The following is a 16,533-nucleotide window of genomic DNA, read 5'->3' as shown; positions in this document are numbered from 1 at the left end:
TATTCAACCTCTCTCCATCTGGAAAATAGGGGTAAGAATAGTACTTAATGCATAGTGTCTCTGTGATAACTAAATTGATTACAAAATTCTTAGAACAGAGCCTGAAGCATTAAAAGTAGTATGGAAATATTATTTGTAATTCAAACTTTTAATGTTTTCCTCAAACCTTAACCCCCCAGCTCTTAATATCCATTCATAAATTCATATTAAAAATGCTTATTAAACATCCATTAAATGCCTAGCACTGAGTGGTGCCAACCATACAGCGGGGAACAGACTTGGTTCTCATCCCTATGTACCTTATCCTTTAGTGGTGGGAATAAAATTTACACCCAGAAGTTTACATTCTTGGTTTCCTGTTGCCAAATCTCCCAGCAGCTGTAGGGTGGCTCCACAGCCCACCTCATGCTCTAGTGGGAGGGGTGATGGTGGAGCTCCTTCCCAACGACCAGTCTCTGTGCTCATCCTGGACCAGTCTCTGTGCTCATCCTGGGATCTACCTCATTGGGTTTTCAGACACCATCCACTCCCAGCCCAGGAGCCTCAACCTGTGTCCCTCCACTGGTAGCTTCTCAGCATAAAACAAGTACAAAAATCAAAACACTCCCCAACTAGAGATTCAGTGACACGAAGAACTGTCTGGCAGTGACTGGACAGGCCTTGTGAGAATAGCTGGGGACATGTGAAAACTCTACTCGCTGGGTATCTGGTGATATCAGGAATTAACTGTCTATGTTGTTAGTGTGATAAGATATATTTCAGAGAAGCATATTAAAGTATTCATAGAGGGAATAGTGTTTGCCATTTACTTTGAAATAATTCAGCATAAAACCAAAATAATGTGAACATGGTAAAATGTCAGTTGTTAAATCCTTGATGATGGGTATAAGCTACCAATTTTCTGAATGTTTGAAAATTTTTATAATAAAAATAAAAGTAAACAAAATCTTTTCTTTAACCTCACATCTCTTCATCTATGGTGTCACTTTCTCTCTCTCACAACTTGTTGTAAGATCTGTCTACACTTTGGTTCTTCCTTATCTCCCATCCATTCTGGAACACACTGCTTCCTGAATTGTGCCCTCCTCCTCTTCAGTGTGACTACTCTCACTAAGATCATCAGCGACGCTCAAATGGTCAAATATCGGTATAGATGCTTCTCAGTGTTTCTCTGAGCAAGTGACCCTGTTGTTTAGGATCTTTCCTGACTGACGTTCTTCCTTGGCTTCTGAGATACCATGTTGTTCTCCTGGTTTTCTTCCTTTCATTCTTTCAACCCCTTTCTGACCTGTGGGTCAATTCTGCCTCCTCTATGTGCCCATGAAATGTGGGATTTCCTCAGGGCCTCAACCTCGGCAGGCTCTCTCATCCCATTCTATACTGTTACAGGCATTTCTATTAGTACCTCCCAAGCTTATCATATCCAGTCAACAATCTTTCTATTGAATTTCACACTCACAGAATTAAATTAGTTTAATGAGGTTTCCATGCCAATTATAAGTTTCATAAAGGTAACACTGTGTCAATTTTATTCAATGTAAGATGTCCTATGCTTAGTGGGTGGGACGTAGCATGTAAGGGTACTTAATAAATGACTTAGACAAAGAAATGAATGGAACTAATATAAAAAGTAACCTAAGACTTTTCTTACAGATGCCTACATTCTCCACTATGTTCATAATTAATACCATGACTTTCACCTCTGTTGTAAATGTGAAGATTCTGGAATTTGAAAACAGAAGAAAATCCAACGTGATTTGTGATGAAAGACAAGCTCAGGAGTTTTTATCATGATGCTTGATGGCTATGATAAATGAAGAATATGATATGAGAAAAATGTGGGGGATGGGGGTAGTTAAAGGCATATGGCAATCATAAAAGGAGAAAAGGAAGGTATCACAAAATAATTCTTTAAGGATGTTAATCTTATAAAAACCACTGTTGCATGGTTAACCTAGGGGTAAACTTGGAAAGGAATGCGGATGTTCTAGAGCTTTTACTGTCTGGAGAAACTGCACTGCTGGGTGTTTCAGCACTCTCTGCACCATAAAGCCACACATGAGGAATACAAATTTAAGGGAAGGAGGGAGAGATGAATCATAGAATTCCTGATACAATTTATTGCTAAATAAGACCAAAGAATGATGCTCAATGGTTTCTATAGAATCCACACTTAAAATTGTCCCAACTTCCCAAAGAATGTGTGAACTTATAAAACTGATAAATAATGACCTCTTTAGACTGCAGGATCACAGCAATCCAAGACTGTCTGCTCCCTGCCCTTGATTCCTTCCTATTTTCACCCCTGCAGAGGAGAAGGGGTCTTCTGTTTTAATACTGCTTAGATGTGGTACTTAGGGGGTCCTCCATTTGAACAGGGGAGAAACATGCTGTTTTTAAGATGCCCCTCTCTAAGAACAGGAAGAGAAGGACACAGGGACTGCGGATGGCTTAAGCAGGAAAAAGAAGAATAACGTGAGCAAGACCTGGGGGTCTAGGGGGTAATGGAGTTGGGAAGAAAGAAGGAAGGCAGGCAGGAAGGGAGGGAGGGAGACTTCCAAGAGCACCAAATGGGATCCTAAAATGATCTCTGAGAAATGGTTTTATTTTAAATGCATGATGCAAACTCTAAGTTTTAAGGAATCTCCATAAAATACCTTCCAAAAATGAATAATGTTGCATATGTTGATGTATCTGTGTATCAAGTAAGGTAATATTTTGTACATAGACAAGAAACATAAAAACATTATTTCCACCTTCTGATACTTTTAGGCTCACAACTGAGACTGTTCCCTTTAAGAACTTAAACATCACAAACAAATTAACAAAATAACTTGACAATAAGTGCTTCAAAAATAATAAGGCTGCACTGGGGGCACCATAATGTTACGCTTTTAATAATCTATTATTTAGCATGAACATTTTTTCATAAGTTAAAAATATTCTCAGCATCTATCCACTTCCTTTTAACATTACTGATTCAATTACAAGACAATCTAAGGATGGCTGCTTTCTCCCTTCTGCAAGATTAATTTGTATATTGTAAGAATGGAAAAGTAACTATTTAATCCTCAAGATTACTTTTTAAGAAAAGTACAAATATTTCTTCCATGTTCAACCACTGTCTTCTTGTAGCTACCAGGTACTCCTTCTCCACTGGCAAAAAGGCATAATCAAAATGGGGTTTGATACCTGTTGTACCAACGTTTCAATTTATAGGCTCAACAGGTACCATCAAAGGAGATTAGGCTCCTGTTGGACCAACATTTAGCAACACTGGCCATTGTATCACATGTGTGGCCTGAAATTAGGAGCACACATTAGACTAGAGATTATTCTCCAGGGAAAGGACAGGCACATCTGTGTAATATTCAAGAGCGCTCCTGTCAGTGGCTCCTCAGATCCGGCTTTCCTCCACCCCACACATTGCTTTCTGTGGTACAATGCTCCCTAGGTCTCTTATAGCAAAGTTCTTTTCCAACATCAAAGAAGCCCCTTTCTGGAATCTGTAGTGATAACTTTCAAACTTTTTTTTTTTTTTTTTTTGGTACCAGGGATTGAACCCAGGTACTTAACCACTGAGCCACATCCCCAGCCCCTTTTACTTTTTTATTTTGAGGCAGGGTCTCACTAAATTGCTTAGAGCTTCACTAAGTTGTTGAGGCTGACTTGGAACTTGCGATCCTCCTTGCCTAAACCTCTCAAACTGTTGGGATTACAGGCGTGAGCCACCGCATCTGGCCTGTAGCAGTGACTTTCAGATGCTTATAATGCAACAATAACACTAAGCTTTCCTCTGAATAGATGCTGAATATTTAGTTCCAAATTTTAAAAAGTGAACTTGATTATCGTCTATTCTTATTATACTGTTTATATGCAGTCAAATCAATCAATCAATCAATCACAATTGTTTTTGGGGTCAGCTTCCATATTTTCCACATTAAATTCATTGCATTAGCTATGTTTGTGTTTTAAAAATTGTTTTTATTATGCATTGTTCACCCTTTTATTTTCATAGCAGGGCACATCATGTCACCTCTTTCAGTTATTTATCATGCAGGGGCTTCTGTTTTTTTCTAAGAGTGTTCTTAGAAACTTACATTTGCTGGTTATGTTTGGTCTGTAAATGCTGGTTTCAACATTAACAGCTATTACTGTTTTCTGTCTTCTTTTAAAAAATGCATTTATAAGTGATGTTATGGTATCATCAATAGAGGCAAAATTTCTTTCTTCCTTGGTTTCCTTAGAACTTTTTCTGGTATAACTGTGGGCTTGTTACAACTGTGATGCACTGATAAATTGACATCATGGAAGCAGACTTTCAAAAACATAAAATGTTAACAGCCACAAGATCTCAGTTCTCTTTGCTCTTAGGCAGTCACTGAGAATAACAAGTATTATGAATCCCTGATTTGTTGCTCTTCTCATGCAAAATGAAATGCCATTAAAAGATTCACAGCTGACTGAAGGCTTCAGCAGAGAGGGTTCTAAGTGATGTGCTCCAACAGATAAATATTTATATCTCCGCGTGATAGTGTGAACCTGGGCTCTGGCTTTCGGAAATTGCTGTTATTATCACGTTTCACTCATTTTTTTTTTAGAGGCTTGAAGTGACAATTTAATATAGCTTCAAATTAATACTTCAATGTAAAGTCTTGTTTCACTTAATGTTTTTGAAAGGTTAAATTATCTGTAATCCTTATTGTGCCTCTGGCTATGTTTACAGGCCACCCCAACAACAGAGAGAAAGAGTGAGGTGAAGATAGGAGAAAGAAAGGAAGGCAGGGGGAGGGAGGAGGCGGGTGGTGGGGGGGCGGCGGAGGAGGAAGGACTCAAGCCAATCTGATTGCTTTGTTTTAGAATGACCAAAGAAATAAATAATCCAAACTCCCTGAATTCCTGCTTTGGTATGTTTTGAGACATGGTCTATAAGTATCAGTTAATAAAATACTGATAAGAATACTGGCTTTGAATAGTTCTGAATTCAAAGAAGAACATAAAGATGACTTCATTTAAGCAAATGTAAATACAAAACTCTACTGCTTTTCTTAAGCTTCAGAAAAACCAGGCTTAAAAGGAACAAACATTCTTCTGTGGTGCTTACAGTGATTCTTAGCACTAAGATAGAAAGAATATGTGCAAATGCAAGTGCTGCTCTTAATTCCATTTGTTCCATGCTACAATAAAGATCTATAAATAGCATCAAGAATGAAATAACTTCGTAAAACATATCACAAAGTACTTTATCATGAGCACAGATGGAATTTACTATAATTGAGAAGCAGAATGGCTGCTTGAGCATCACAACTAATGGGGAATGCCTAACAGGAAGTTTAGCTGCTATCAAAGCCGGGAGGGTTCCAGATCTGTCCCCTCAGCCCTCAAATATTCCAGAGCTGTGTCCTGAGTAACATAGCCTGGGACCAAGGTGGGGAGGAGGTGGACATTGGAGCAGGTGTGCCCAAGAGCAGGTGGAGAGTTCAGGGTCCCAGATAGTGTGCAATGCAGAGTTGGCAGCAGCCAGGAAGTGCTGGATAGAACCCATCACAGAAATCCTCAGTGAGGAGGTGAAGGGGGCTGGTTGGGTCCTGAATGGGGAGCACCTTTCTCTGCAGAGACAAAACTCTCTGGGGAAACAGCTCCCCTTAATCAGGCTCTGAGACCTTCCAAGGCCTTCCAGAGATAAGGATAAGCAATGAGCTCAGCAAAGCAAGCGTGGTCCAGGGAGAAGTGATAATTAGATCTCTATAGAGATGCCTTGCCACCTAGCTGTAGATGGCCCACAGGTGCAGCTCCTTCTGGATCTCACACTCCACAGTGCCCACCAGCATGGCTGAGGCTCCATCAGGACATTATGGCACTGTGACTTTTCCCTTTCCCCAATCTTACTTCTTTCCTCTGCCTTGCATAGGCATTGATCCATGATCAAATGCTGCCCCTAAAGTTTGGTTGTGCATATGGTTTGGCAGGTCACTGTATGAGCGTCAGCAGACAAGAGATCCAGCAAATTTCAGAAACCAGGAGTTGCAGAGGTTAAGACCACCAGAAACAGATTTTGAGCAGTTTTGCACAAAAATGTTTTAAAGGATGAAATATCTTGGCTGGAGATGGAGCCAAGATATTTCATCCGTGATAGAATTCTTGCTTAGCTCATTTGGGCCCTGGGTTTAATCCCCAGCACTTTTTTTTTTTTTTTTAAGATGCAGTTTCAGAGACAAGCATATTAAAACAAAACAAACAAACAAAAATCCCCAGTAATGAACTGGCAGATTTGGAAAAATTTTCTAGGAATACTTCTGGGATTAGAAAGATACTTGTTGAAATAAAAAAAAAATCATCGGGCAGGTGAGATAATAGATTAAAACAATGTAAATACAAAACTCTGCTGCTTAGGAAATGGATGATACAGCAGAGAAACTTGCCTAGAAGTGAGCAGGATGGAAAATGGTAAAAAGAACAATTAAAATTAAAGACTGCAAGGCCACAGTGAGAATATTAAATATATAGCTCCCAGAGAGATTGGAAAAGAAAATACAGGACAGAGATAATGTTTAAAGAGAAAAGAACTATGAAATTTCTAGAAACTGGAGAAAAACTGCTATAGGAAAGCTTGCTGGGGAGTGTCCTGGGCAGCCCTCTAGATGCTGGGGGACCAAACGGCTGAGAATGCTGAGACCAGAGGACTACACATGTTCTGAGAGCAGAAGAAACTCCATGATGACAAACACCTTCCTGAGATTTCCAGGAGAAAGCAAGAAAAGTGTCACAGCTTTTTCTGGCAGCAGAAGGTCTGGTGGGAGCTCAGGTCTCATAGTGCTTTGGTACTTATAGGATGCAGAATCTTAAAGTACTTTTCAAATTCCAACTGGCCATTCCTCCAGAGAGTGAATGAAAAGACAAAGACCAGGGCAGTGGTGGTGCACATCTATAATCCCAGTTATTTGGGAGACTGAAGTGGGAGGATTGCTTGCGTATAGGAGTTTGAGGCCAGCCTGGACAACGTAGCAAGTTATCTGTCTCTAAAACAAAACACAAAAACAAAAACAAACAAGAAAGTCCAAGGGCAGACTCAGGAGAGAGCTCAGAAGGTTCTGTTTCAAATCGCAGGTACTGACCTGTCCTGGGGCATTGAGTCAGAACTTGAGTTTCCACAGGATTCTCAGGTCTGTCACAGTCAAAGCCTGAGAAGCACTAATGTAACCCATTACCTTTTCTCTTTCGGAACCACCCACCTTATTCTTTTGCTTTTAGTGTCTCAGTTTTATTCTACTTATACTTCATCCTTCAAATAATAATACCAATGCCACTGTCCCTCAGGGGAGGATAAACAAAGGTGCTCTAAGGAAGTTATGTTCACACTAAAATCTTCTTCTGAAAGTTAAGGCACTAACTTAAGGACAGATTTGAACTTGTTTTATTAATTTCATCAATTTATTGATTCAGTCACTTTGAAATAAAAAACAAATTTAAACCCTATATTTGTTTTTTGTAGTTTTTTAAATTTGTTCTTTTTAGCATTACATGACAGTAGAATGTATTTTGACATATTATACATACGTGGATCATAACTTCCCATTCTTGTTTAAACTCTACATTTCAGAAGCTTAAAATAATTATTTTTAATGCTATTTTTGTAAGTTCTTCCTTGATCACACTACCTTGTAACTTTCCAAAAGTTATACTGTAAGTCCTGTAAAAGTTCTAAAATTTTATTGACAGTGTCTCTGAATTTTATACTAGATTTTAGCTAAAAGGCCAGAACATCATTACCTTTTAATTTAATTTAAGCTGAAGCTATATAATAGCCAATAGTTCAGGTGTGTGTGTGGTGGGGGTGGGGGGAAATCAGTCAACTTAGGAGAAATAAGATTCCTGACTATTTTTTTTAATGTTCTTCTGATGTGTTTAGCTAATTAGTTGTTAATCATCATGTCTAAGATCTGAGTTTGTTGTAGTCAAGCAGAAATTTGAAAAAAAAGGATATTTAAACCAAAACATTATATTCCTAATTCAAGAAAGAATTAAATGAAAGAGATTTATGAAGTGTGCAATACATAATATGAATTTACTAGTGGTCTGAGAGATGATGCTGTCCATTCTTAGCACAGAGTGGAATCAGGGTAGAATTTGGGCATCAAATAAAGAATAGGGCAAGAGCCTGAAACCTTCGAGAAAATCCTAACTCCTTATAGTTCAAATTTTCATAAACCTACATCAGTGCTGGGCTCTGCCAGAAACAGGCCCTCTAGTGGATTGAAAGAGTTAATGACTGACATTGGGATCATTTCAGCATTGGGATATAAGAAGTGGAACACAAGAACGGCATTTAATTATCTTATTCAATCAATTCTATAGCACTTCTTATATAAATAAGAAGTTCTAAGCATAAGTACAAATCCATAAGCCTGAATTCACCTAAGAAGCACAATACCCAAACAAAGGAGTACTAAGATCCAAATTTTTAGACTAAGAAGCTGAAGCCAAAAGGTTGCCCAAGGTTGCATCATCGGTCAGGGCAAAACTGGGATGTGATGTTTCCCAGTCTCTGTTCCATACTACCTGCCACACTACACTGTGGTAAGGGTTATTTGTCAGAAAATTAATCCCAAAAGAATTTAGTTGAATAACAAGCAACCTCTCCAGATGTTGGTTTTGTGGTAGTTTTAACCCTCCAGAATATAGCTGCAACTGTAAATGTTATTTCACTAAAACAAAAAACATCAAAGGAAAAGAAAAGGCGAGGAAATGGCTATGGAGCAACCAAAGCTGCCAGAAAGTCCATCTAATATGCTCCACAGGAGAGGCCCTCTCCAGAGCCCATCTCCTCTATTGCTATACAATTTGAAAAGACTTAATTGCTTGCTGGGGCATGTCCTGGGGCAGCCCTCTAGACTCTGTGGGGAACACATGGCTGAGGATGCTGAGACCTGAGAAGCACAGCTAATTATAAAGCAAAAGTAACAAAAAGCAAAAATTTTGAAATAGAAGAATTGACAGTCACCACTGAAGCACAGGACAGAAGCAGTTTAGACCTACTTTAAGTAAGAATAAAGGTCTAATAGTTACACCTCAAATGTCTCTGAGCATCTCAGAACAGAATGAGAGAATGACAAAGCTTGAAAGGACCTCCGAGGACTCCAGATGGGAGGTCTGTGTTTGGGCACACGGAATCACATAAGGGCATGGAGACTGAGCTTCCCACCATGCACTATTTATCAAAACCTTGCCTGGAAGTGGTTTTGAGAAGGGCAATTGAAGAATATTCCATGGAAGCCAGTCTGATGGAGGGTCAGGTGGCCAGTGAGCATTGTTTCCCCACCTCTCTGCAGAGCTGTGTTCACTAAATAGAAATGACATGTCACTGTGGTTTTAGCAGCCCAGACTGATGATTATTTTTTAAAAAGATCTATAACATTTTTGTGTTTCGCAGCTTGTGGAAAGGATGTTGTTCATAGGATCGGATATCCTGTGTTTTCTCTGGGGAACTCCCTGGAGACAATCCTATTGGATTTTATATCAAAAATAGTTGTATTTCTCCTTAGCAACAGAGTGCAGCTAACTCAGGTTGCTCTTTCTACTTTGGCTGCTAGGAAGCTTGGCTCAAATTAGTGGCCCTCAGAGTAGCAGACATGCTACTAAGACTCTTCCAGGCTCCAACTTGTTCCTTCCTGCATTCTATTTTCCCTTTTCTCCCTCATTTATTCTATCTTGTGTTTCAAACTTTCTTGAAGGCTACTTCACATCTTTTCTGAAGTAAATACCTGAATAAAACAGGTAAAGGAATGAAATGTAGACAGGAAAACTCAGTTCAGAGATTGCTGACACAACAGGTTCATAACAAGGTAGAATCTATGTCTCCTGATTTCAACTTATTGTCCTTTAAGTAAATTGTATAACAATAATCATTCTCAATCATCATGGCCCTTCCAATAATATTTAAAATATTCTATTTTTAAGAAGGCAAAAAATAGATATGGGCTAAATGAACTTTTCTGAGTTAAAAAAAAATACCCAAAACAACAATTTTGTAGAAGTGGTACAAAAAGAAGTCTTTAGCACTTTATAGCTCCTGCAGTGTGCCAACAGACTGGTCCCAATGTGTTTTGTGACACTGGGGGTATGTCTAATCTGTAGTGTTAGGTCATAGTAAGTACCCCAGAGAAAACATTTCAAACTGTGATTTCTGTAACATCAAAAGACTGTGAACTCAAAAGTTGTCATCAAGAAGTGGCTACCTGAATTGTGTGTCACATTTTATTAGAATGGTGTCACAGCCACTTGTCAGAATAATATGTTCTCATGAGTCATGAGATATTTCTTTGCTTTGAATGTTGGGAGCCAACTGAAAGGAAGTATAAAAAGAATGTGTGAGTATGCATCAAATTCAAGAGCGGGGAACCTGAATATGAAAAATGAACAGTGAAGAGTTAAAAGCAGCAACCTGCAATTTAATTCATTCAGAAGCCAGTGCCTTGGTGTCTTCCCTCTGGTAGGTACTCTCTGAGCACTTTAAATTCCCTTTGTCATAGGCAATAGCCTGAGCCTGGCAGAACAAATTTCAAAGGCAATAGATGCTATAAAAGACATGTGAGATGTTAAATGAATTTAGAGACTGACTAATGCTTTTAAGAAAATAAATCAGAGGCGGTACCAAGTTTACAGAAACAGAACGTCGTTCAAAGATTGTTATAGACTTCAGCGCAAGCAAAATGCCACTGATCACATTTGCAAAGACTGGAAGAATAGCACTGCCAAGAAATAATGTGTAGTATTTGAACATGAAGCATGACCCAAAGTAATACTTTTAAACAGACACAAATACAAATAAATGCTGCCTTCAAAGTAGATATTCTGAGAAGCTGATACTTAATAATTGTGATGGTTTAAAGTCTTTGAGCATTATCCTAATGCAGGCAGGGCTTGAAGCACTTTATTTTGAATATTCTCTGTGAAAGACAATCTTTACCTCTGAGGAGAATTTGGACTCTGCTATAGACTGAATATTTGTATCCTCCCAAATTCATTATGTTGAAACCCAAATCACCATTGAGAGGTAATTAGGTTATGAAGGTAGAGTCCTTGTGATGGAATTAGTGCCCTCATTGGAGGAGGTAGCAGAGAGCTTTTGCTTTCTGTTCTTCCTCCCATGTGAGGATACCAAAAGAAGGCAGTCATCTACATGCCAGGAAGAGGGCCTTGCCAGAACCCGACTATGCAGGAACCCTTATCTCAAGTTTCCAGCCTCCAGAACTGAGAAATAAATTTTTACTGCTTAGTCCACCCAGTTTATGGTGTTTTGTTATTTCAGACAAAGGAGACAACTAGGTCAGACGGTGTGTGTGTATGTGTGTGTGTGTGTGTGTGTGTGTGTGTGTGTTCTGTGTGTTTCAAATACCAGTTCTAACCATCTAAGAATGATTCCTATAATGTTGCAGCAATGGTCATATTCATGCCATAAGACTACAATTTCTCAAGATGAATTATTGTTATACAATAGACATTATCTTGATAACAGTGCGGCTGCCACCACATCCACCATATGCTCAGCTCCTACTGTGTCACAGATACTGTGCTAAGTACTTGGTATATACTTCCCATTTACTTTTCAGGACTCTGCAGTTAGGTGTTAATATCCTTATTGTATAAATAAAGAAACTCAGTCTCAAAGTCCAGAAATCAGTCAGTAAGTGATAGGGCTAAGATCTGAACCCAAAATGGTCTGGTAGTTTCAATCTGAAGGGCAATTACAAAGGGATAATGCTTAGGAATGAAAAGGGACAAGACGTAAACCAATACACCTACAATTGGAGAATTTCCTCCACAGCAGAATGGGGCTATTCGGTGCATTTTCTAGAACTCTGACAGGAAGGAAAAGTGGGAGCAAGATGAGACTTGGAGATGTAGGTGGATTAAAAACTCTGAAGTCAACATTTAACTTCTGTCACAGGTAAAATCTTCTGGAAAGTTTCCAAATCTTAAGCAGAATGATTTCAAGACCAGTGGTGATCACTGAAGTGATCATACAGAAGGTATTTAGGAAAAGTATTATATACATAATGACCTCTATAACATACGCAGTCTTAAACGTAAACTGTCAGGAATCTGGCCACATTCCCTTTACAACAATGGGTGACAGGAGATTTTTAAGTCAAACATGTCTCATCATTTCCTAACTACATATTGAGACCTTTGGCCTTGATGACACATGGTCATGGATGTTAACCTTCTCAGAGATTCAAATACAGATAAAGAGGGCTGGGGATGTGGCTCAAGAGGTAGCGCGCTTGCCTGGCATGCGTGCGGCCTGGGTCCGATCCTCAGCACCACATACAAACAAAGATGATGTGTCCGCCAAAAACTAAAAAATAAATATTAAAAAAATTCTCTCTCTCTTTAAAAAAAAGAGAAAGAAAAAAAGAAAACAAAACAACAACAAAAAATACAGATAAAGAAAAATTACCTGGTGGTATTTCTTCAGGATGTTGTGCATCTCGGCCACATCTTCACTGGTAATGGTCTTGATGACATATCTTTTGTCGTAGGAAGTGTGAAAACGAGCCCCGCTGCGTGCCTGGGAGTCATTAGGAAGGGGTGCACTTCTGGTCAAGGAATTCTTCCCGGTTAGGGTAAGGGGGAAGAGGGAAGAAAATTGGTTAGAGGTGGGGATTTCTGATACCCAAGAAATTTGTTGTGATAGCAACATTTGTGCTTGGAAAAAGTTGACAAGCAGGCTGACACTATTTTATATTCATGGTAACTCAAACTGCAAGTCTTTCAAATGAAATGGAAACAGCTTGGGCAAGTACTACGATTCCAATATTCTCAGAGCAGGCTGATATCTAGAATTAAGGTCACAGTTATTTTATTCACTTTGCTGTTCTTTTCAGAATTAGACATGAGCTCAAATTTTTCTTCTGGATAAGATTAGGTTCCAGTTATGAAAGAAAATTTCACAGACACCAAGCATTCCCTTACATGACGAGTGTGTACCAGCATTTTGCACCGGGCACTTCTCCTCATTCTGATAAGATTCATTTGCAGCAGTATCATTATCACCATCCTTTGGTAAGTAAGGAAGTGGGACAAGACAGGTTTAATAACAGGGCAAAGGTCACACAGCTAATAAGGGAAGAGCTAGAATTCCAGTTCTCATGTGGCTGGCTCAGAGATCAAGTTCTCAACTAGTAAACTATGCTGCCTATAAAGGAGGAAGGAACCTCTTATTCTATAAGAGCTTCTCAGAAGATTCCAGATGGGTCCATCCTCTACCCACCCCTCTCCTGATGTTTCTGAGCACTACTGATCCCCTGGAGGGTAAACAGGGAAGGCCTCTGAGTAGGACTCTCCTGGCATTATTTCATTATGGTGTCTCATTTGTGCTGTTGACACTAGCTAGGGACATCTACCTCTTCTCCTATAAGCAATTCCATTCATGTCTCCTCTTTTGCAGAGCTTCTCCACCTTTCCCCATCTTTCTGACATTGGTCATTAGATTAGTGGAAGTAGCAAACTCTGGCACTTGAGGAAGTCCATCCTTCATTGCTGCTAACTGTGTTCTTGTGCTGGGCCTCATTGAACTACGTGTGGGATTCAAAGGCAACTTCTTCTCTAAAAGTGGGCATTCAAAGGCCAGTGAACCAACGTTGTCTAATTCAGGGAACACGACACCCTTGAAAGGAAGGAAGCATCTCTGCCCTATAGATTTCAATGAAAGTGTTCCTTGCTATCTTGTATATTCAAGACTCCTTATCCTTTCTAAATGAAATCCAGCAGTGTCCAGCTACCTAAGGGAGAACCAAATTACAGTGGCCCAGAAGCTCATGGAGGCCCTAGGATTGAAGGGGGCACTCTCAATTCTCATGAGCTCATTCTCAATCCTTGGGATGTGTCCTGGCACTGCCACAGCGGTCTGTTACATTCTAAGACAGCCCACCTCAGATCCAAGTGCAGGCAGATACACCTGCCAAAGTACAGAACGGAGAATGTCAACTAACCAAATCTGCTTTCCTTAGCTCATTAGAAAACTTAAGATGAAAAAAAAAAAATCAGTGTAACTCCCAATGACTTTAACCAGCAGGATTTGAGAGTGTTAAATCATTCTTAAGACTACTGAAATTCATTGAGAATGAGGAAAAGGGTTTTCAGGATGAAAATGACTATACTCACAGGAACATTATTTTTGGTCTTAAAAATTTTCCCTTTGTATTTCCTACTTACAATAACAAGGAAGAAAATCAAAGTGAATATCCTCTTTTGGAGATTTAAGTGTGAGTTTCCCCAAACCTCTCCAATGGTTGCTCTTTTTTAATTGTTTTACTTTCTCATCCAAAACACCAATTTGCAAAGGGGCATCTATTGCAAATAAAACAAGAACTTCAGGAATTGTAAGACTTTAAATTATCTTCAGGCATAAAATAAAAGCTGGAATGATCAACTTTCATGAAAGCCAGGTGGAACAGACCATAAACTTTGTAAAACTGACAATTCATGTAAAATAATTTTTTATGGGGGTGGGGAATAGTAAGGGATAACTGTATTTAGCCAAGATGGAATTACTGCAGCACCTGTCTTATAGCTCATCTTTTTGTACATCTTAGATAAGAAAGTAAAATGTTCTCTCATGGGCCAAGCGGGGAGAATAAAATGGAAATCAGTATCACTAGTGCTTTTCAATAAAGTTCAATGAGCAACTGAATCATCTGGGACCACACTAAAATGCAGATTCTGATCCGAGAGGTTAGGGTGGGGCATTTTAAGAAGTTGACAATGCTGATTGTGGTGGTCTATGGACCACATGTGAGATACAAGGGTCTACTGAATTGTGATAGTGTCTCATCTAGCACATAAGGAGCAGAGTGTAGTGTATTCCAGGTGTTATAATGACACTTGTCTGCATTAATGCCTTTCCCATTATATTCTCTCCAACTCTGGTTTGGTTAAAATGAGGAACTTTGTAAATTCATGATATTCACTGTATTCATTAAGTAAACGTTTAATAATGTTGATTCCTCCCAACTGTATTCATTAAGTAAACGTTTAATAATGTTGATTCCTCCCAACTGTATTCATTAAGTAAACGTTTAATAATGTTGACTCCTCCCAAATTCTTTGCTTTCAATTTCAAAGACAAAGTTATAATCAATTATTTCAGACTTTGCATTAGGATACTGGCTATGTCTTAATCCTTTTTAAAAATTTTATTTATTCTAATTTGTTATATGTGACAGCAGAATGCAATTTAAGTCATAGTACACATATGAACACATTTTTTCATGTCTCTGGTTGTACACAAAGAAGAGTCACACCACTCGTGTTTTCATACATGTACTTAGGGAAATAATGTCCATCTCATTGTATCATCTTTCCTACCCCCATTCCCCCTCCCTCCTACTACCCTCTTTGCCTAAAGTTCATCTATTCCTCCCATGCTTCCCCTACATCTCCAATATGAATCAGCATCCTTATATCAGAGAAAACATTCAGCATTTTTTTTTTGAGTTTGGCTTACTTTACTTAGCATTATGTTTACCAGCTCCATCCATTTACCTGAAAATACTATGATTTTATTGTCTTTTAATGCTGAGTAATATCTATTGTGGTATATACATTCTCTATATACCACATTTTCTTTATCCACTCATCTACAGGAAGGGTATCTAGGTTGGTTCCACAATTTAGATATGTGAATTGTGCTGCTATAAACATTGATGTGGCTGTGTCCCTGTAGTATGCTGTTCTTAAGCCCTTTGGGTATAAGCTGTACCTGATTCTGTGTCAACTTTTGTTCTTTTTAGTAATCTCTTCAGAAGTCTCAACCCACAATATGTACTTTAAGAATGTGGGAAAAAATTTTAAGGCGCCTGGTTATCAAGTAATCAGTGAAATTTTGTCAAAATTTAGAATGTACCTTTCATATCACTATTAACATAAAAATATATCAAATTTAGTAAAAACATCATCTAATAGACAAGCAGAATATCAGATGAGATAATGCAATTTTACATAAAATGCCTAATCCTTGGAATGACTCTACAGCCTGGAAAAATCATTATTATTTCATATTTATTCACAACATTACTATGAGGCAGGAGAAGCCAGGTGCAGTTTTCTACTTGATGATAAAAATCTGGCTTACAGTGGAATCAAGTACAATGTCTGAGATACCTGCCTAAGGCTTCCTCTGAGGTAACAAAACAGGCAATTGGCAAAGATAAGACCAAACTTTTGCTATTATGAAACACCATAACCATCGAATTTTTGCAGCCTTTGGAATAAGGTAAAGTTATGTTTTAAAGGTAGTGCAGTAAGTAATAATGGTCAGGAACAAAGAACATTCTCTGCCATTCATTCTATCTGCCATTCATCAGCACTTGCTTATGTCCTTTAGCCTCATTGATCCCCATAGAAAATAATAAGCCTAGGGAGAGAGCAGGCTAAATTGGAACTCATATCAGATCTTTAATAACTCTAAAAATGTATTTACTCTAAGCTCATTGCTCTCTTGGAGGGCATGGACCTTGAAGGTGATTCAGT

General features: G+C 38.7%; 1 protein-coding gene across 3 annotated transcripts in view; it reads right to left on the bottom strand.

The window, feature by feature from the left end:
- Window positions 1–16,533, bottom strand: part of Pip4k2a (phosphatidylinositol-5-phosphate 4-kinase type 2 alpha) — a 156,715-nt gene that overhangs the window by 33,582 nt on the left and 106,600 nt on the right. For 2 of the 3 annotated variants that reach the window (XM_078023324.1, XM_005325767.4), the window contains exon 4: window positions 12,461–12,613. The exons of the other annotated variant lie outside the window; for it this stretch is intronic. In XM_078023324.1, coding sequence (XP_077879450.1) covers window positions 12,461–12,613 — 153 coding nt within the window. The remainder of the gene's footprint in view (window positions 1–12,460; window positions 12,614–16,533) is intronic. 3 annotated transcript variants of the gene reach the window in all.

The sequence above is a fragment of the Ictidomys tridecemlineatus genome, chromosome 10 (assembly GCF_052094955.1).
Source record: "Ictidomys tridecemlineatus isolate mIctTri1 chromosome 10, mIctTri1.hap1, whole genome shotgun sequence".
In the NCBI taxonomy this organism is placed as follows: Eukaryota; Metazoa; Chordata; class Mammalia; order Rodentia; family Sciuridae; genus Ictidomys; species Ictidomys tridecemlineatus.
Note: the sequence above shows the minus strand (reverse complement) of the source record. Positions and strands in the feature narration are given on the sequence as shown.